This window comes from Chiloscyllium plagiosum, unplaced genomic scaffold (genome assembly GCF_037043375.1).
Source record: "Chiloscyllium plagiosum isolate Xiang-an unplaced genomic scaffold, Cpla_swu_hap1 HiC_scaffold_5, whole genome shotgun sequence".
NCBI lineage: Eukaryota > Metazoa > Chordata > Chondrichthyes > Orectolobiformes > Hemiscylliidae > Chiloscyllium > Chiloscyllium plagiosum.
This window is the reverse complement of record NW_028270143.1, coordinates 116,892,166-116,914,935: the sequence shown is the minus strand read 5'-3', so window position 1 is coordinate 116,914,935 and position 22,770 is coordinate 116,892,166. Positions and strand designations below refer to the sequence as shown.

The 22,770-nt window shown below is 41.9% G+C and overlaps 1 protein-coding gene across 4 annotated transcripts in view; it reads right to left on the bottom strand.

The window, feature by feature from the left end:
• Window positions 1-11,466: 11,466 nt before the first annotated feature.
• The window catches only part of LOC122550126 (5'-AMP-activated protein kinase subunit gamma-2-like), a 470,860-nt gene continuing 459,556 nt past the window's right edge, over window positions 11,467-22,770 (bottom strand). For 3 of the 4 annotated variants that reach the window (XM_043690750.2, XM_043690748.2, XM_043690755.2), the window contains 2 exons: window positions 21,153-21,246; window positions 11,467-13,119 (listed from right to left, as the gene is read on the bottom strand). In XM_043690750.2, the coding sequence (XP_043546685.2) occupies window positions 13,088-13,119; window positions 21,153-21,246 (126 nt within the window). In that variant the 3' untranslated portion in view covers window positions 11,467-13,087. Of the gene's footprint in view, window positions 13,120-21,086; window positions 21,247-22,770 lie in introns of all 4 variants that reach the window. The other variant, XM_043690749.2, reaches the window with a different exon arrangement.

The following is a 22,770-nucleotide window of genomic DNA, read 5'->3' as shown; positions in this document are numbered from 1 at the left end:
AACATTCTGCATCCTCTCTGAGGCATCCTTGATACTGGCACCAGGGAGGTAACACACCATTCTGATTTTTCGCTGCTGGCCACAGAAACATCTGTCTGTACCTCGGACTAGAGAGTCCGCGAAGGTAATCAATCGCTTGGAACCCAATGTACCTCTCATTGCATTAGAGCCAGTCTCAACACCAGAAACTTGGCTGTTCATGTTACGTTCCCCAGAGAATCCATCACCCCTCCCAACCCCCACATTTCCAAAACAGCATATTTGTTTGAAATAGGGATAGCCACAGAAGACTCCTGCATTAACTGCCTACCTGTCCTACCTTTCCTGGAGTTAACCCATCTATGTGACTGTATCTGCAACTTATCTCCTTTCCTATAACTGCCATCCATCACATGCCCTTGCTCTTGTAAATTCCTCATTGCCTCTCACTGTCTCTCCAACCGATCTATTCGATCTGAAAGGATTCGCAACCAATGACATTTATTGCAGATATAATCCTCAGTAACCCATAAACTTTCCCTAAACTCCCACATCCAACAATAAAAGCATATCACTGTACTAAAGTCCATTTTTGCTTCTTTCAATTTACAGACCCAGAAAATAGCACTGTCATAGAATGAATGATATAGACGTGGGTAGATGGCTAAGAGGAGAGTAAAGAAGAAGTTCTTTTTACCCAAAAGGTGGTGGGAGTATGAAATTCACTGCCTGCAAATGTGATTTAATCAGAAACTCCAGTAAAATGTGAGCATAATTTAGATATTTACTGTAGGTCTGAGGTGATGCATTTTGGGAGGACTAACATGGGCTTATACGATGAATGATAGAATCTGAGGAAATACAGATCAGAAGAACATTGGTGTGCATGTCCAAAGCTTCAGTGTATGAGATAGACAACATTGGCTGAGTCACATGGGTACCACATACACTGCAGGCAAGGATGCCCCGAGACATGGTGTACTGGTGACACCAAGCAGACGCTATGACAACAGATGAATGGACACCACACAACAATTGCCAGACAGTAATGTTCCCTCTCAGTCAGACAACACCTCAGTGATCAAGGACATTCAGTCTCTGATCTTCAGGTAAGCGTCCTGCAAGGCGGACTTTGAGATATGCAACAATGCAGAATCGCTGAGCAAAACTGATAGCTAAGTTCCGTACCCATGAAGACAGCTTCAACCAAGACCTTGGATTCACGTCACGCTACATGTTACCCCACCATACTGTTCTGTACCTGTATGTGTAAAACCTTCCTTACTGTCCTGTTTTGACACCATCACCTTGATAAACTGTTATGACCTTTCTTCCTTAATTAGTTTGTACAGTTTGGATCACTTATTACTTTGGTTAGACCCTTGGCATGTGACTCTTAAACCTATCATGTTATTCCAGCCACTTAGTTGGTCTCCAGTACCATCTTAATTTTTTTTGTAATTATCTCTCAGCCTCATTTGATCAGATTTTATATCATCCCTTCTCTTGTTATTCAGCTGTTGACACTTTACTCACCCGTGTAACACTTTTGGTCACCTGCAGAGACTCACTATTCAACACTCCATTCACGCCAGTTGTATGATCTTTTGATCTCTCTGCCTTGATCTCTCTGCCTGTAAGCTCTGGGTCTGTGTGCTCGTCTGCACTGCACCTGATGAAGGGGTTGTGCTCCAAAAGCTTGTGATTTCAAATAAACCTGTTGGACTATAACCTGGAGGTGTGACTTCTGGATTGTTCAACCCAGTCCAATAGCGGCACCACATAAAGGGTGGTCGTGGCACAGATTCCCATTTAAGAACAATTTAGATTAAATCTTGAAACGTGATATAAGGGTATGGGGCCAAGTGTTGGAATAAATGAATGATGGATGACCAGTGCAGACACGATGGGCCGAAGGGTCTCTTTCCATGTTGTAATTTACTTTATCACCCTAAATTCAGGTGTGTTCCCCCAGCCTCCAGGGCAACAGGTCAAAAGCTTCAAAATAGAAATAGTGTCATCAGAACTTTGTAGATCTAGAAGACATCCTTCTGTACTGTAAACATCTGAGTGGATTGTGCACTAAAATCATGAATTAATTCATTAAAATCAAATGCACTAAAAGCTTGTGACATTAAATTCCAATTGTGTCAATAATTGTAACATTTGTTGTTATCTAACTGCAAAAGCTGAGCATTAAGGAATTCATTTGGTGGGAACCACTGCCACCTGCTGGCCGCAGTGTTACATCAGCACCTGCACAGTTACTGCCTTTGCTGTTTGAATTAATGTAACGCTGGACTTCGGAATGTGTCTGGGAAAATTAACAAACAGTGAAATTCACAACTGATCTTGGAGGAACCTGTTTGGGAGAGGTCACAGTGCAGAAACAGATAAGTGGATATTTTAAGCGTGGCCTTACAGAAAGTCTGCAGTTTTATTGAGATATGTCTCTTCATTAAACTTAAACATATAAGCCATAGGTATTAAGTTAGCCTGAGCAGTGTTTTGTAGAGGAATAAGACAGTGCTATTTTCTGGGTCTGTAGATTGAAAGAAGCAAAAATGACCTTGAGTAGAGTGATATGCTCTTCTTGGCGGATGTGGAAGCTTAGGGAGCATTTATGGGTTACTGACAATTTTATCTACAATAAATTGCCATTCATCAAATCAAATAGGTCGGTTGGAGAGACAGAGACAATGAGGAATTTAAAAGAACAAGGGGATCTGATGGATGACAGTTATAGGAAAGGAGAAAAGTTGCAGATACAGTCACATAGATGGGTTAACTCCAGGAAAGGTAGGACAGGTAGACAGGTAGTGGAGGAGTCATCTGTGGCAATCCCTATTTCAAACAAGTATGCTGTTTTGGTAAATGTAGGTGGTGATGGATTCTTCGGGGAATGAAGCAAGATCAGCCAAGTTTCTGGTATTGAGACTGGGTCTAATGCTATGAGGAGTACGTCAGGCTCCAAGAGATCGATTGTATTAGGGGAGTCTCTAGTCCAAGGTACAGACAGACGTTTCTGTGGCCAGCAGCAAAAAATCAGCATGGTATGTTGCCTCCCTGGTGCCAGGAATAAGGATGTCTCAGAGAACTTGCAGAATGTTCTCAAGGGGGAGAGGGGCCAGCAGGAAGTCATTGTACACATTGGAACCAATGACATAGGAAGGGAAAAGAATGATATTCTGAAGGGAGAATATAGAGAGTTAGGCAGGAATTTAAAAAGGAGGTCCTTGTGGGTAGTAATCTTGATTACTCCCGCTGTTGCGATCAAGTGAGAGTAGGAATATGAGGATAGAGCAGATGAATACATGGCTGAGGAGCTGGTGTATGGGAGAAGGATCCACAATTTTGGATCATTGGAATCTCTTCTGAGGTAAAAGTGACCTATACAAGGATGGATTGCAGCTGAATTGGAAAGGGAGTAATATACTGGCAGGGAGATTTGGTAGAGCTGCTCAGGAGGATTTAAACTAGTAAAGTGGGGGAGTGGGACCCAGGGAGATAGTGAGGAAAGAGATCAATCTGAGATGGGTACAGTTGAGGACAAAGGTGAGTCAAACAGTCAGGGCAGGCAGGGACAAAGTAGAGAACAAGGTAGGACTGATAAATTTAACTGCATTTATTTCAATGCAAAAGGCCTAAGAGGGAAGGCAGATGAACTCAGCGCATGGTTAGGAACATGGGACTGGAATATCATAGCAATTACAGAAACATGGCTCAAGGATTGACAGGACTGGCAGCTTAATATTCCAGGATACAAATGCTACAGGAAGGATAGAAAGGGAGGCAAGAGAGGAGGGGGAGTGGCATTTTTGATAAAGCGAGAGTATTACAGCTGGATTGAGAGAGGATATTCCTGGAAATACATCCAGGGAAGTTATTTGGGTTGAACTGAGAAATAAGAAAGGAATGATCACCTTATTAAGGATTGTATTATAGACCCTCTAATAGTCAGAGGGAAATTGAGAAACAGATTTGTAAGGAGATCTCAATTATCTGTAAGAATAATAGGGTGATTATGGTAGGGGATTTTAACTTTCCAAACGTCGACTAGGACTGCCATAATGTTAAGTGTTTAGATGGAGAGGAATTTGTTAAGTGTGCACAAGAACATTTTCTAATTCAGTATGTGGAAGTATCTACTCGAGAAGGTGCAAAACTTGACCTACTCTTGGGAAATAAGGCAGGGCAGGTGACTGAGGTGTCAGTGGGGGAGCAGTTTGGAGCCACCGTCCATAATTCTATTAGTTTTAAAATAGTGATGGAAAAGGATAGACCAGATATAAAAGCTGAAGTTCTAAATTGGAGGAAGGCTAATCTTGAAGGTATTAGGCAAGAACTTTCAAAAGCTGATTGGGGGCAGATGTTCACAGATAAAGGGACGGCTGGAAAATGGGAAGCCTTCAGAAATGAGATAACGAGAGTCCAGAGACAGTATATTCCTGTCAGGGTGAAAGGGAAGGCTGGTAGGTGTAGGGAATGCTGGATGACTAAAGAAAAAGAAGGAAACATATGTCAGGTATAGATAGGATAGATCAAATGAATCCTTAGAAGAGTATAAATGCAGTAGGAGTATACTTAAGAGAGAAATCAGGAGGGCAAAACAGGGACATGAGATAGCTTTGGCAAATAGAGTTAAGGAGAATCCAAAGGGTTTTTACAAATACATTAAGGACAAAAGGGTAACTAGGGAGAGATTAGGGCCCCTCAAATATCAGCAAGATGGCTTTGTGCGGAACCGCAGGAGATGGGGGGGATACTAAATGAGTATTTTGCATCAGTGTGCACTGTGGAAAAGGATATGGAAGATATAGAATGTAGGGAAATAGATAGTGAAATCTTGAAAAATGACCATATTACAGAGGAGGAAGTGCTGCATGCCTTGAAATGCATAAAAGTGGATAAATCCCCAGGACCTGATCAGGTGTCCCCTTGCTGAGATATTTGTATAATCAATAATCACAAGTGAGGTGCCAGAAGACTGGAGGTTGGCTAACGTGATGCCACTGTTTAAGAAGGGCGGTAAGGACAAGCCAGGGAACTACAGACCAGTGAGCCTGACGTTGGTGGTGGGCAAGTTGGTGGTGGAGGGAATCCTGAGGGACAAGATGTGCATGTAACTGGAAAGGCAAGGACTGATTAGGGATAGTCAGCATGGCTTTATGCATGGGAAATCGTGTCTCACAAACTTGATTGAGTTTTTTGGAGAAGTAACAAAGTGGATTAATAGGGGCAGAGTAGTGGACATGATCTATCTGGACTTCGGTAAGGCGTTTGATAAGATTCCCCATGGGAGACTGATTAACAAGGTTAGATCTCATGGAATGCAGGGGAAACTAGCCATTTGGATACAAAACTGGCTCAAAGGTAGAAGACAGAGGGTGGTGGTAGTGGGTTGTTTTTCAGACTAAAGGCTTGTGACCAGTTATCGATGCTGGGCCCACTACATTTTGTCATTTATATAAATGATTTGGATGTGAGCATAAGAGATATAATTAGTAAGTTTGCAGATGACACCAAAATTGGAGGTGTAGTGGACAGCGAAGAAGGTTACCTCAGATTACAATAGGATCTTGACCAGATGGGCCAATGGGCTGAGAAGTGGCAGATGGAGTTTAATTCAGATAAATGTGAGGTTCTGCATTTTGGGAAAGCAAATCTTAGCAGGCTTTATACACTTAATGGTAAGGTCCTAGGGAGTGTTGCTGACCAAAGAGACCTAGGAGTGCAAGTGGAGTCGCAGGTAGATAAGATAGTGAAGAAGGTGTTTGGTATGCTTTCCTTTATTGGTCAGAGTATTGAGTACAGGAGTTGGGAGATCATGTTGCTCTGTACAAGACATTGATTAGGCCATTGTTGGAATATTGCATGCAATTTTGGTCTTCCTATCAGAAGGATGTTGTGAAACTTGAAAGGGTTCAGAAAAGATTTACAAGAATGTTGCCAGATTTAGAGGATTTGAGCTATAGGGAGAGACTGAACAGGCTGGGGCTGTTTTCCCTGGAGCGTCGGAGGCTGAGGGCTGACCTTACATACGTCTGTAAAATCATGAGGGGCATGGATAGGATAAATAGACAAAGTCTCTTCTAAAGTGGGAAATGTCATGGGGCAGGGTGACACTAGGCACACGGACTTAAAATGGCCGTTAAGCCATCAGTTGGCCACTTAACACATAAGATGGCCGCCAGACCACAATATGGAGAGAGACAGCAGAGTCAATAGAGACATTGCCTGGGGCCTCAGAATGCCAGCACAATGCACTCACAACCTCGTTGATTATTTTAAGGCAGGTGGGGGACAGAATAGACATGAGTAACATACAGTGCCCACTGAAGAGTCTGGGTCCAGTCAACACCTTTGATAGAAATGCTAACAGCTTGATATTGACTCAATACAGAGTGCTAATAGCCACGGCTGCAGTAATCATCCTCCTCAGGAAGAGCCATTAGCACCCATTACTACAGCAATGGGCTTCCGTGCAGACATTGAAACTGACAATGTCTGCATTGAAACTAACAAAAACCACGCTGAAATTAACAAAGGCTGCGCTGGAGCTACCAATGACAAAACTATCAACAATTCTGCAATGATTGCCATAAACAAATCATGTTATAAAGACAATAATCTCATCACTGACCTGTTGTATCACAAGATGTATAAAAGTATATTGACATTTGCTCTGGGTTGAGAGAAGAATCACAGCTGACCACTGTGCTGTTGGTGTCTTTCTCTCGCCGGAGTTCCAAGACTTCCTTGTACAATAAACTCTGTCATTGAACACCGACTCTGACTCCAAGACCAGTGATTTTCCCCATTACACTCCCCTGGGATGGGGGAGTCCAGAACTAGAGGGCATAGGTTTAGGGTGAGAGGGGAAAGATATCAAAGAAATCTAAGGGGCAACTTTTTCACGCAGAGGGTGGTACGTGTATGGAATGAGCTGCCAGAGGAAGTGGTGGAGGCTGGTACAATTGCAACATTTAAAAGGCATTTGGATGGGTATATAAATAGGAAGGGTTTGGAGGGATATGAGTTGGGTGCTGGCAAGTGGGCCTAGATTGGGCTGGGATATGTGGTCAGCATGGACGAGTTGGACCAAACGGTCTGTTTCCATGCTGTACATCTCTATGACTGTATGAACTGATCTTTGTATTTTAGCCCTTTTGTCACTGGTACCACTGGAGTGATTATTCACTGCTCTATCTCTATTCCCAGCATACCTTCATTGAGGTACGGTGTCTAAAAGCCAAAGTGTTCTCAATCGGGTCCCATGGAAGTTCTGTACAACTGAAGCATTGTTTTATAAACACATTCCAGCCTTATTGAATTAATTCTATTAATATTTCTGCCTATTGTTTATAACCATGGATTAGGTAATCAGGAATTTGTGTAAACCAACAGTGAAATCATTTTGTTCCTTAGTCAACATGGAGGAAGAGGGCAGATTAATACTTTGCCTCTCTAGAATAGGATGAAATGTTTGCTGTTCAAAACTTTATTTTCATTCAGGATTAAATCATAATTCATGATTTCGTTCAGCATTAAACAAACATAAGGAGGTTCCCACATTCGAGGTCAGTGACACAGATCCTCAGCATTTTCTTGGGGAGATGTTTAATTGTTCACTTGAGCCCTAAAGTGGGAAACTAAGCCACGTTACCGTCAACAGTTAAAATTAAGTCAATGCTTTTGCACTTTTCAGTCGCTAAAGTGATGCACTTTATGGATTTCAATCACAATTTTGTTTTGGTCTTTGCTATGTGGCCTGAGCTCAAGGATGCATATAAAACCCTCGCAAATCTAAATTGTGCACAAGTCAATACTAAAATCTTGGCCAAAAAAAGTTTGCCTCTCATGGGTAAGTAAGTGAATATTGCTAGCTTTATTCTGATTCCATTTTCATTCTCTTTTATCAATTACTCTTACCCTTTTCCCTAGTAGTCAATTGTGAGAAAGTTATTGTAATCTGCTGGGTGATTACAATTGTGTATTTTCTTTCATCCCACCCCCAGCGTCCCCTCCGAAAAATAATGTAGTGACATCTCCAATTTTCCAGTCCAAAAGAGGTCATTTCTGCATAGAATCATACAGCACAGAAGAGGCCCTTCGGCCCATCAGGTCTGCACCACCACTACCTATACTAGCCCCACAGGCTCAAATGCCTTCAAGTTCTCATCCAAGTACTTTTCATAGAATTCATACAGTGGAAGCAGGCCATTCAGCCCATCAATTCCACACCGATCTTCTGAAGACATCCTACCCTGATCTGCATCCTACCCTTTTCCTGTCACCCTGAATTTCCCATGGCTAACTCACCTAGCCTGCACATCCCTGGATACAATGGGCAATTGAGCACAGCCAATCCACTTAACCTGCACATCTTTGGAAGGAACTGGAGCACCCGGAGGAAACCCACGCAGACACGAGAAATATGTGCCAACTCCACACCGTCGTCTGAGAATGGAATCGAACCCAGGTCCCTAGTGCTGTGAGGCAGTAGTGCTAAATCCACTTCAGCTCAGGCATTCCATATTCCCACAAACCTCTGGTGAAAAAAAATCCTTACATCTCCCCTAAACCTCTGACTTCTGGAGAGCTTTTGAAAACTATGACAGATGCATCTGTAATTATTGTAATGTCTTTCAAAACCTTGGAGTAGAAAACATCAGATCCTAGATGCATTTATTTTAATCAAATTCATTTCTCCTGTTCCATACTTGCAACAAACTAAATCAAGTTCCTCCTCTTTGCTTGTTACTGGGGCTACTTTCTATCACTGCTATTCTCTTTCCTCTATGGAAACAGATACTGAATGCTGAATTAACAAGCTTACTCTTTTTGAAATTATCCAAGAAATATTGCTGCAATTTTGCTTCAAGTCATCCGGATGTTCTCTGTATTTCCTGGTTGAGGAAGCGTCTGTTTTCTCATTGTGGCAGAATAATTCTTCCACTTACCCAATAATTTAAATATCATTCCTTTCCATCTTACGCACAGTTCAATAAAGCTGCATGTTTATAAGACCTCAATTTAAAATGTCTATTGAATGTTTCAATGTCTGTTCTCACAAAATAATTAAGTTTTATCACATGGTGGTTTCAGATTGCCTTAAATCAAAGCCCTTAACCTGAATAAGATCAAATAGTGTTCTCTCGAAGAGAGATCTCCAACCAGTATTCATCCCTCAAATAACATCCCCAAAAAAGTTACTAGTAGGTTGTACTGTGTGAACTGGCTACTTGATTCTTAATTTACAATGCTGAAAATGTGTTGCTGGAAAAGCGCAGCAGGTCAGGCAGCATCCAGGGAACAGGAGAATCGACGTTCCGGGCATAAGCCCTTCTTCAGGAATGAGGAAAGTTTGTCCAGACACCCGGACCAACCAACCCAACCACCCTGTGGCTCAACATTTCAACTCCCCCTCCCACTCCACCAAGGATATGCAGGTCTTTGGACTCCTCCATCGCCAGACCACAACAAAACGACGGTTGGAGGAAGAGCGCCTCATCTTCCGCCTAGGAACCCTCCAACCACAAGGGATGAACTCGGATTTCACCAGTTTCCTCATTTCCCCTCCCCCCACCTTGTCTCAGTCAAATCCATCGAATTCAGCCCCCACCCCAGTCTGACCTATCACCCTCACCTTGACCTCTTTCCACCTATCACATTTCCGACGCCCCTCCCCCAAGTCCCTCCTCCCTACCTTTTATCTTAGCCTGCTGGACAAACTTTCCTCATTCCTGAAGAAGGGCTTATGCCCGAAATGTCGATTCTCCTGTTCCCTGGATGCTGCCTGACCTGCTGCGCTTTTCCAGCAACACATTTTCAGCTCTGATCTCCAACATCTGCAGCCCTCACTTTCTCCTCTTAATTTACAATAGTGACTGAATTTATAAAAAAATTGATTAATAGGATATTTTGTGTAATCCTATAGTTAAATATTGTATAACTTTATATGTGCTATAGATAAGGCAGACCTTTTTACTTTTGTTTTATTTTAAAACTACGAATTGCAGAGAAAGAACCTTTTTTTAAAAAAGGTGTTGAACCAGGATAGCTGCATACTTTCATAGTATTCGATACCTGTTGAAACTTTTTTTAAGGGTTCCTACAATGTGCAGATGATTAGGAACTAGGGAGCTGTTTACAAGTGAAACTGATTGGTTCTTATCTAACTGAGCAGTTTGAAAGTGGAAACAACTTAGAGAGACAGACTGAGAAAGATACATTGTGTGTAGTCGTTACCCCCAGTAGAGACTGCCTGTTCTAAAAACTGTTTAAACTTTCTTGCAGCAGCTGCTGTGAACTCACACTTTTGAATTGCTAAATCAGAGACATTTTCCAGGTGAATTTATCACTCTGTACAGAAGCTTCCAGAAAAAGACAAAAGGCTTGGCTAGCCAAAGACAGATCATCTCCACATGAATCAGGAAGCAAAGACTACTGAACTGACTTTCCAGTTCTTTCTACCTCAGCCAATCATTTATTTTCTCCATTTGTTTGTATGTGGGGATTAGAGTTTTAATTAGTGATGTTATACACCAATATGTACATCAGTTTACTTGTAACTATAGTCGGAATTATATATCTAAAACAATTCCTGGTTAGTACCAAAATCTGGTTCATGCTATCAGTTTTGGTTGGGAAATCAGGTAAATTGGGGTGCTGTGCATAATGTTAAAAATAAGTTTAACATCTGGCACATTCCCAGAAGAGTGTGGCTCATTTTACACCACACTATCCCTGTGGGAAGTAACATGGACCTTAAGTAGCCCAAAAGATGGAGGTTCAAAGCTGCAGCGAGTTGCAGATAATCAAGAGTAAACATGCAACTGATCAGTTTGGAGTGACCTATTCTTCCTTACTGCAACAACTTGGCTTGTATTTCAAAAGTAGCAACAGTACCAACATAACCCATTTCTAACAATGGCTGGGTGGTGAGGGCGGGGGGGTGGGAAATGGACTATGTGCAATTCATGTGGCAAAACACTCAGGTTACCACACCGTCTTCTGTTTCTCTCCAGTTAGATAACCATCTTCTAATTATACTTTAAGAGGAACACCTTCAGAATTTTAATAAGGTTTTCATTCTAGAATGGCGAGCAATGTAGTGAAATCTGCATTCACTGACTGGTCGCTCTGAAAAGGATCATGTTAGATCGCCTAAATGAACTGCAGTGTTTTTTTTTGCTGGTGGCATTCTCATGTCACGGCTTAGAATTTCTGAGTTGTGAACCAGCAGCAATGAGGAATAGCGATGCATGTTCTAATCAAGGTATGTATTACTTGGAGCGAGACTTGACAGGATATATTTCCACAATGTTTGGTTCCCTTGATAGTCAAAGGCATGGAGAAAAACGATCTACTGCGTGAACCTTTGTGTTGCTCCCCAGTATTGCATCCTGTTTACATTGTACTTGCTGCAGTGATGAGGCACCAGTGATGGTGGCTATGGCCACCTCAAAAAAAATGCAAAAGCCATTTAGTTGCACCTGGCAATAAATCTTGTTTATTCAACATTAAAGATGTACAATACTGTATACATATGATAACGCACTGAAGAAATGCAGGACAGCATTCGAAGTATGATACAAGATGTTTTAATACGCTACATTTAGACTCAGTTCACATCAATTTGAGATTGAATAATTTTAATGGCACTTAAAATCCAATATTGTGATGTAAACTTCATCGACCCAGATCAAAAGGCTGGGAACACAAAACTAGGACTGGTATGAGCAAACTTCTAAAGGTCCTCTGCCCAAGCATTTGTAGATGAAAGTTGCTTACAGGAGAACATCCTTACACTTTTCAAGTTTTGGTGAAGTATTCAAAGATACTGCACACTCCTGGCATAAATACACCCGTTCACGTTTTAATTACACAATCCTTACAGAGTGGAAATACAGAATTCACTGACATTACTGAATCACCACCAATGATTAATTATTTTTTGTCACCCTTTTGGGGCTGGGGAAAGAGGAAAGAGAGTGTAAGTTTCAAAGCCAACCAAGTAATTAAATTCAGCAACCTCAATCTAAAGCCTCACCTCCCCCCATCAAGATCAGATTCGCAGGAGAAACCTTCCACTGGAAAAACAGTTATTGTGAGGTAATGATCCACACAGCAATTTGAAGTTGTGCGTCAGTTTTACCCCTACAGGGGATTCTTCAGAACTACACGGCTGGACTGAGGCCAATGCAAATCTCAACTTGCATCACATTTGTGTGAATTCACTACACAATTAATGAATGTCCATTTTTAAAGTGCATTATTACTTTAATGAGGTTTTGCCATAAAACCAAGTGTTTCTTCTCATGCCCGAATGAATCTCCAGAACAGCCAAGTATCATTCCCTTTCTTTTCCCCACCTTTCAAACGAAAAAGTCTACAATATATAGTGTCAGTTTCATGCCTTTGTGCATTTACAAGGACAAAAACAATCCCCCATCCTTGCAGCCATATGAAAACAATATAATTTACAAAAAAATTACAAGTGCAATCGTACAAACATAATTTTACATTTGCATACACCAAAAAATATACCTTTCTCTGGCACGTTTTCCCTCAATAACTTCCTATTTACAGTACAGTACAGTTAGCAGTTTTCTTACTGTGTTGAACTGGAGAATTAAGATGTGTGTGTCAGCAGGTCCAAACAGATTTTGAAGTTTAGAAACGTTCATGACAATTCACACAGTAACTTTGCTGGTTGCCAACCCAACTCTTGGAAAAGCCACCAACAAACTGCTTGAAATAAATAGCCACATGAATCATTCTGGCTTTAACGCATAGTTTAAAAATATCTTTTAGGTACAGTTGCTAATATTTTTGCAAAATAAATTCTGTCAAAGTCTTAATTGCAACATTACAGCTGTATCTGCATAGCTACTCAGTGAGCAAGATCACCAATTTAGGTCAGATATTGTCACTAGTACTGATCAGATCCAGCTACAGTGTTTGATTAACTGTTTCAGTTTCCTGATTTCACAATCATGTTACTTCTCTTCTCTGTAGTAGCCAGCATTCAATCTGGTCCTGAACAGAATAAGAAGCTTCAAAGAGTTCTTTGTCAAGCACTTTCAATGCCCATTGTAATCAGTCATTCTGTAATGCTTTCTTTTCTTATAGAACCTGTAAATTATAAAACATAAGCTTGTCATATGCTTTTCTGAAATAGAAAAATGTCTCAGCGAGTTTTGAGAAGATTTGTAGCTCAAGTTGAGGTTTTGGATGTAGGTTTGTTCGCTAAGCCAGAAGGTTCATTTCCAGACGTTCTGTTACTCTACTAGGTAACATCTTCAGTGGGCTCAGGTGAAGCAATGCTGAACATTCCTGCTTTCTATTTATATGTTTGGGTTTCTTTGGGTTGGTGATGTCATTTCCTGTGGCAAAGTCACTTCCGGTTCTTTTTCTCAGGGGGTAGTAGATGGGGTCCAACTCTGTGTGTTCACCACAGAAAATGACATCACCAACCCAAAGAAACCCAAACATATAAATAGAAAGCAGAAAGTTTCAGCATTGTGTCGCCCAGAGACCCACTGAAGATATTACCTAGTAGGGTGACGAAACTTTTGAAATGAACCTTCCTGCTCAGCAAGCAAACAGACATCCAGAAAAATGTCTCGTTAAAAAGAAAGTAAATGCTGTACACTATCAATGTGCTGAGACACGGTGCATATGTTCCTGGATACAATAAAAGTACCTGGCAAAACAGGAGGCCAGTTACCAACTTGGAACATTACTCCCCTCTCCTCCTTTAGAATCCTCCTTAATATCAATCTTGATCAAACTTTTGGTCATTTCTACTAATGCCCTCTTCTGCAGCTTATCCTCCTTAATGCGAGACCATGGAGACATACTTTAAAAACACTATTATAATAATAATAAATAATAATTACAATAATAATAAAAATAATAATAAATGAAAGCTTTGTTGTTGCTAGTAATGCACAATTAAACCTCTACGCTAAATAATAATAACCTACCCATGGTCATGAGATGAGAAAAGTAAATCTGAATCCAATGCCTCCAATTTATCTGAGCTAACAGAATTACAAATTTTCTATTTACTGGATACTGAAGATTGCCCATGATCTTTTTTATATAAGATCAGTGAATCATCTGGTGCCGGTGGGTGTGTACAAATTGCAATTTGGCCGGAAACAGTTGCTGCGTGGTTTGTAGATGATAAATGCCATCATCCTGACAGCAACCATCTGATTGGCTATTGGGTAGCTGAACAGCTCATGTGTGTGTGAATGATAATGGGACTGCTGCAAGGGCAGATGGTGCACCTCTCTTGCTTTCTCTCTAGTAAAATATCTACAGCCTGATGGAAGCCAGTTTATTTTCCCTCACTAGTTGCTGTAAGGTTAGGCCTTTAACCAATAACAAAGACTTTGCAGTCAGATTAATAAGAGCATAAGACATAGGAGTGGAAGTAAGGCCATTCGGCCCATCGAGTCCACTCCGCCATTCAATCATGGCTGATGCGCATTTCAGCTCCACTTACCAGCGTTCTCCCCGTAGCCCTTAATTCCTCTAGACAACAAGAATCTATCAATCTCGGCCTTGAAGACATTTAGCGTCCCGGCTTCCACTGCACTCCGTGGCAATGAATTCCACAGGCCCACCACTCTCTGGCTGAAGAAATGTCTCCGCATTTCTCTGAAATGACCCCTTCTAATTCTAAGGCTGTGTCCACGGGTCCTAGTCTTTCGTCTAACTGAAACAATTTCCTAGCATCCACCTTTTCCAAGCCATGTATTATTTTGTACGTCTCTATTAAGTCTCCCCTTAATCTTCTAAACTCCAACGAATACAATCCCAGTATCCTCAGCCGTTCCTCATATGTTAGACCTGTCATTCCAGGGATCATCCGTGTGAATCTCCGCTGGACACGTTCCAGTGCCAGTATGTCCTTCCTGAGGTGTGGGGACCAAAACTGGACACAGTACTCCAAATGGGGCCTAACCAGAGCTTTATAAAGTCTTAGTAGTACATCTCTGCTTTTAAATTCCAACCCTCTTGAGATAAGAGACAACATTGCATTCGCTTTCTTAATCACGGACTCAACCTGCATGTTTACCTTTAGAGAATCCTCAACTAGCACTCCCAGATCCCTGTGTGCTTTGGCTTTATTAATTTTCTCACCATTTAGAAAGTAGTCTATGCTTTTATTCTTTTTGCCAAAGTGCAAGACCTCGCACTTGCTCACGTTAAATTCCATCAGCCATTTCCTGGACCACTCTCCCAACCTGTCTAGATCTTTCTGTAGCCTCCCCACTTCCTCAGTACTACCTGCCTGTCCACCTAACTTCGTATCATCGGCAAACTTTGCTAGAATGCCCCCGGTTCCCTCATCCAAATCATTAATATATAATGCGAACAGCTGTGGCCCCAGCACCGAACCCTGCGGGACACCGCTCGTCACCGGCTGCCATTCTGAAAAAGAACCTTTTATCCCAACTCTCTGCCTTCTGTTAGACAGCCAATCCTCAATCCATCCCAGCAGCTCACCTCGAACACCATGGGCCCTCACCTTGCTCAGCAGCCTCCCGTGTGGCACCTTATCAAAGGCCTTTTGAAAGTCTAGATAGACCACATCCACTGGGTTTCCCTGGTCTAACCTACTTGTTACCTCTTCAAAAAATTCCAACAGGTTTGTCAGGCATGACCTCCCTTTACTAAATCCATGTTGACTTGTTCTAATCAGACTCTGCTCTTCCAAGAATTTAGAAACCTCATCCTTAATGATGGATTCTAGAATTTTACCAACAACCGAGGTTAAGCTGATTGGCCTATAATTTTCCATCTTTTGCCTTGATCCTTTCTTGAACAAGGGGGTTACAACAGCCATCTTCCAATCATCCGGGACCTTTCCTGACTCCAGTGACTCTTGAAAGATCTCAACCAATGCCTCTGCTATTTCCTCAGCCACCTCTCTCAGAACTCTAGGGTGTATCCCATCGGGGCCAGGAGATTTATCAATTTTAAGACTTTTTAACTTTTCTAGCACTATCTCTTTCGTAATGGCAACCATACTCAACTCAGCCCCGTGACACCCTTTAATTTTTGGGATATTACTCATGTCTTCCACTGTGAAGACTGACGCAAAGTACTTGTTAAGTTCTCCTGCTATTTCCTTATCTCCCATCACTAGGCTTCCTGCATCAGTTTGAAGTGGCCCAATGTCTACTTTTGCCTGTCGTTTGTTTCTTATGTACTGAAAGAAACTTTTACTATTATTTCAAATATTACTGGCTAGCCTACCTTCATATTTGATCCTCTCATTTCTTATTACACTCTTTGTTATCCTCTGTTTGCTTTTGTATCCTTCCCAATCTTCTGATTTCCCACTGTTCTTAGCCACTTTATAGGATCTCTTTTTCTTTAATACATTTCCTGACTTCCTTTGTCAGCCAAGGTTGACTAATCCCTCCCCGGTTAATCTTTCTTTTCTTGGGAATGAACCTCTGTACAGTGTCCTCAATTATACCTACAAACTCCTGCCATTTTTGCTCTACTGTCTTCCCGGTTAGCCTCTGCTTCCAGTCTATTTTAGTCAGTTCCTCTCTCATGCCCTCATAATTACCTTTATTCAACTGTAACACCATTACATCCGATTTTGCCTTCTCCCTTTCAAACTCCAGACTGAACTCTATCATATTATGGTCACTACTTCCTAAGGGTTCCCTTACTTTAAGATCTTTTATAGAGTCATTGCAAAGCACTTGGTCCAGAATAGCCTGCTCTCTTGTGGGCTCCATGACAAGCTGTTCCAAAAAGCCATCCTGTAAGCTTTCCATGAATTCCCTTTCTTTAGATCCACTAGCAACATCATTTACCCAGTCCACCTGCATATTGAAGTCTCCCATGATCAATGTAACCTTACCTTTCTGACATGCCTTCTCTATTTCCCGGTACATGTTGCGTCCCTGGTCCTGACCACTGTTAGGAGGTCTATACACAACTCCAATTATGTTTTTTTTTTGCCTTTGTGGTTCCTCAATTCCACCCACACAGACTCCACATCATCCGACGCTATGTCATTCAATACCATAGATTTAATTTTGTTCTTAACTAACAAGGCAACCCCACCCCCTCTGCCACCTCTCTGTCTTTTCGATAAGTTGAAAAACCATGGAGGTTTAACTGCCAGTCCTGACCCCCCTGTAACCAAGTCTCTGTGATGCCTACTACATCATAATCATTCACTATTATCTGTGCTAATAATCCTGTGCTTCATGTGAAGATGAAGAGGAGAAACTGAAGAACAGAATCCTGGCAGTTAAAGGATCATCCCAACAAATCCTGTTGACTGGCGCTATTAAACGTCTTCCTCAGTATTTTTGCCCTCCACCAAAAACACCAATGTCATTTTGAGTGTGTGTGTTTAGGGGAGTTTTAGAAAGGAGTTAGAGTTTTAACTGGTAGAGTTATATGTCAGCAGTGCATGACTGTTTATCTGCAGTTAGAATCTATTTATTATTTTATGTATTAATAAATAGCAGCTCTTGTCAAATACATAGCCCTGGTCTGTTGGTTTGATACTAAGTGACAATGAACTTTGATAACATTAACTTTTGTGATGATTCTGGGGACAGAGGGCCTGCATTGCCAGTGCTCTGCCCATTAGCTGTAACAATGCTTCTTATGCAATTCTCCTAACGAGCTAACAGTAATCTGAGAAATCAAAGATTAAGGCATAACATCCATCTGAATTATGAATTTCGAAATATGAAGATAGAAATGTCCAGACAATAAATGCAGAGACTTCCCTGTCGTCACCTACCACCCCAACAGTCTCTGCATCCAATGCATCTTCCTTCCGCCAATTCCAACTAGACCCCACCACCAAGAACATCTTCCCCTCCCTAACTCCCTCAGCTTTCCAGCAGAACCGTTCCCTTTGACAGTCCTTGGTTTGTGCCACCCTCCCCACCAAAGCCTCCCAAGTACCTTTCCCTGCAACTGGAAAAGATGCAAAACCTGCGACCAGCTCCCCCCCCCCCCACATCCAGGGCCCCAAACAGTCCTTCCATGTGAGACAGAGCTTCACCTGCCTCTCTCCCAACCTGGTTCACTGCATCAGGTGCTCCCGATGTGGTCTTCTCTACATCAGGGAGACCAAATGTAAACTCAGGGCACGGTTTGCCGAGTGTCTCAGCTGGACCCACAGGGGCTGACCGGACCTCCTATTCACCGCCCATTTCAATTCCCCTTCCTACTCCCTTTCCAACATGACCACCCTAGGCCTCCTCCTTTGTCTCAATGAGCCACAGCGCAAATTGGAGGAACAACACCTCATATTCCGCCTGGGTAGCATACAGCCCAGAGAACTCAACATTGAGTTCTTCAATTTCAAATTACCTCCCTTCTCATTCCCCAACTCCCTACCCAGCCCCTCCCCCTCCCTTCAACTCCTCTCAGCCACCAACCAGATTCATTCTTCCCATTGACCAACCAGGTCGTACACTCTACTTGTCTTCACCTATCCCCACCTCACCACCCTGCCACCGCCATCCACCTCCAGTCCTAAAGAACGGTTACACCCAGAATGTTGACTTCTCCACCTCCTGATGCTGCCTGGCTTGCTGTGTTCCTCCAGCCTCCTGCCTGTCCCTCCTGATGCTGCCCGGCTTGCTGTGTTCCTCCAGCCTCCTGCCTGTCCCTCCTGATGGTGTCTGGCTTGCTGTGTTCTTCCATCCTCCTGCCTGTCCCGCTGTGTTCCTCCAGCCTCCAGCCTGTCCCTCCTGATGCTGCCTGGCTTGCTGTGTTCCTCCAGTCTCCTGCCTGTCCCTCCTGATGCTGCCCGGCTTGCTGTGTTCCTCCAGCCTCCAGCCTGTCCCTCCTGATGCTGCCTGGCTTGCTGTGTTCCTCCAGCCTCCTGCCTGTCCCTCCTGATGCTGCCTGGCTTGCTGTGTTCCTCCAGCCTCCTGCCTGTCTGCTTTGGACTCGAGCTTCTGCAGTTTTTTTTCTCTCACCTTTAAGTGGCATTTACTGAAACACATTCTATCTTTCAAATTTTGATATCGACAAGAATAAAAATCTGCTGTCCTGTCACCTCAATGCTCTTGACCATATGTCTACAGACACCAGTGTTCAAACACTAACAGTGCAAGCCAGGCTATGGGTTGTGAATGGGTTCCTTTCTGGAGTCTGTTTGCAAGTTGATTTGTCTGCAGGATAATATAAAGCAGCTGTTCATAAGTGCAGGAAATGTTCTTATGTTAGGTTTTTAAAATTATACCTCTGTATGGGATAGCGTTTGTAAGCATTATCATTCGTATGTCAGATGTTCATAAATTGGGAACCCCCACCTCCATAAACTGGGTTTTCCACACTGCAGTCACAGACTGCTGAACTGAAGCTAGACTTTCAAAAAATTGCTCAAGGGTTATACTTGTATTTGATTAATGACAAAATGCTTGTACTGATAATACAACAGAGGGCAGTCTTACTCACTGATATCAGAAAGAGCAAAAGAAAATATCACAGTCTTGAGTTCCCTCTCTCTGATTTTCATTGAAAGGAAACTAAAGTCATTGAGGGATTCACAAAGGGGAGGCAAGGCTGCAATCTAAACACAAATAAGGCATTTGGGTGCAAACAGCTTTTACTGGTCATGCTTTTCGTCAGCGTGAATTGTAGTATTAAATCGGAATTGCCCCTCTATTTAGACACATGCAGTGTACTTGTGCTTCCATCCTGATTCCATGCAAGCGATTATCTCATCACATTTAGTGCCAGTGAAATGTGTTTGTTAGACAAAGTACTTTTAAATTAGTAAGGAAATTCATGGCCATAGCAATGATATATTCGTCAGATTCAAAATATGTGGATGATAAGTGTGCCCAAATCAGCAGCTTCCTTATGTTTTTACTGAATATCAACACAGAATTGGAATTTGCTTCACTCTAGTCACTTTTTAGCTCCTACAAACTGCAGCATGTCTCCAGAGCTCCACTGTGCCTTCTGAACCCTGAGTTTACTATATCTCACACATCCTGGACTGGGATCATGTCTTTTTATCACCATAACACACAAGCTTTGTGCCAAATATCCCAAAATTGAAATCCTATTTGATAATTTGTTTCTGACAGTCTGTTTGCTTCATCCATTCAAGAATGACAGGGTGATCTTTTTACTTATACCCACACCTGCCTGTCCCCATCAAACTCCATCAGCCTCCTGAACCCTAGTAAAACAAGTGTCTTGTTCATGATTTTTGAGAAGATTTGTAGCTCAGGATGATGATAAGTATGCAAGTTAGCTCGCTGAGCTGGAAGATTTGTTTTCAGACATTTTGTCACCATGACTAGGTAACAACAGTGAGAGTTACCGGTGAAGCGCTGGTGGTATGCCCAGCCTCTCTATTTATAGGTGTTGGTTTCTTAAGGTGGGTGATGTCATTTCCGGTTCTCTTTTTTTATCCAAGGGAAGGTAGATAGGATCTAAATCAATAAGTTTCTGGTCTTCACCTTCAAGTTCTCTGATGGGATCATCATTTCCAGACTCCATTCAGGTTTCTGTTCTAACCTCTGCCAAAGGTCCATTTCTCACGACCTTATTCCCATCTGCTGGAGCTCCCTCTTTCACTAACTTCACCCTATTACCAACCCCCTGCCTTTAAAAATGTCTGACTGTGCTTTTACTCGTTTCTGATCCTTTGGCTCTGGCAAACAGCGCCCAAATACTCTGTAACTACCTGCCTTAAGTAAATACTTGAGCGAATGATAGAAAAATGTAAGTTTTTTTGAATCACTAACATGATAATAAATGCAGTAGAATTCCATGCTGTCTGTGATCAGAGACCATATACCCAAATACAACTTTGGAACTCATGGCCTGGGGGGGCATTGCCCATTCTGAAGCACAGCAAGCACCGTTACTGAACACACTTGTTTCAGTTACCCATTCAAAATTCTCAGTATACTGTCGGCAAAATAAAATTGTACAGCCTCAAAAGCACCTGCATATTCAGCCATACTGACCATGCCAAAAGCTGTTTAGACAAATCAGCAGATAGCAAAGGGGATTCCAGCAGCCAATGCTCTTCATCAAGCTGAGCGGGTACATGCCCTGGTGTACCCTACCTGAGTGCCTAGAGGAAGGGGTCAGAGGTCAGAGTCCAGGAGGTTAGGAATATTGTGCATCTATACCTGCTGGGGTGAGAACAAGAGCCTGCAGAATGTCGGACAATGACACGATTCCCACAATACTTTCCTTTTCATCAACTACTACGAGCCGATGAACCTAAAAGACAAAAGAAAATCACATGTTAAAACCCAAATCCAAGCAACTGCAACGATGAAGCAACAGCCAAGACTTCCCATGGCAACAACAAACACTGGGTCTTCAGGAGAAGCTCAAATTCAAATTAAAAATCAAGTCAAAAAGTCTTACAACATTTCATATTTTCCATGAAATGATCAAAATAATTCTTATTCTAATTCACCAAGTCAAGCACAAGAGAATCAGAAGAATTTAATGGACTCCAAATGTTTAGAGTTGAGGACATTTAAAAGAAATAAACGCAACATCTAGCAACTCTCACAAATACCCGACTATTACTGACACATCTTGGCTGTTAACAATTAATTTCTTCCTTCGTGCATGTAGCCCTTATTTGGTTATGAAACACACTGCAGATAGTTATCTGGTTTATGCAGAAGACAAGTCAGACATCTGTACAGCTATCAAATTTAAACATCAGCCAGTCTGGCACTTAAAACCTACAGCCACTGCAGTGAGATAGAAGGGAAATAATATCTTAATTGGTATGTTAACAAAGTTATTTACCACTCAGGTGTAAAGCACAAGAAAAATATTTGCTTTGCAAAAACTTGCGTGGCAATGTCTAAGATTTTGAACTATTTTGTTAGCAACTAAAATCACAATCAGATCAAATTTAGAATAGTTAGAGGAACAAAAAAATGAAGCTGATATGAGGAAATGCACAACCAAAATGTTTACCATGAACTCTAAAGACCTGGAAAGACTTGGGCACATTTTTGACCTTGGTTATACCAGAGTTGAAGCACTATGTCCTAGAGTTCTTGTCTCCATATTAGAAACAGGATATGGAAGCATTGCAGCAGATGCTAAAACCTTTTCTAGAATGGAGAAGTTAAGTCTATAATGAAAAGTCATGAATAGACTGGGGCTCGTTTGTGAAACAACGGCTATTGGGTGACCTTACAGAGGTGCTGCGATTGAGAAAGAGTTTGATTGAGTGGAAATTGAAAGAGGTTTCCATGTACACAGGCAACCATACTAGGTGCTAAAACCAAAACTTGGGGTCAGGCATCACTCAGAAATCTAATGGGGAACAAAGGAGAAACTGCTTCATCCAGAATAAAAATATAGAACTGGCTACCACAAAAACAAATTAAATTTATATACAATGCCTTTAACATAAAATGCCTTGGGACATCTTACATCAGGAATATAAATTATGAAACCGAATCACGAAGAAACATTAGGTCAGATGACCAAAAGCTTAGACAATATGATCAGTTTTAAAGATTATCTCAAAAAGTGGTAGAGGGGTAGGAAGTTTAAGGAGGCAATTCCAGAGTTTAGGGCCTAGGCAACTGAAGGCCTAGCTATTAGATGAACAGCAATTAAAATCAGACATGATCAAGAGGCTGGAATTAGAGGGGCACAGATATCTTAGAACTGGATGAGATTGTAGAGATATGAAGGGGACACAGAATAGTTGATGCAATTGGCATCAGGATTATTGAGGTGGTGACACAGGGGGAAGGTCACTGGACT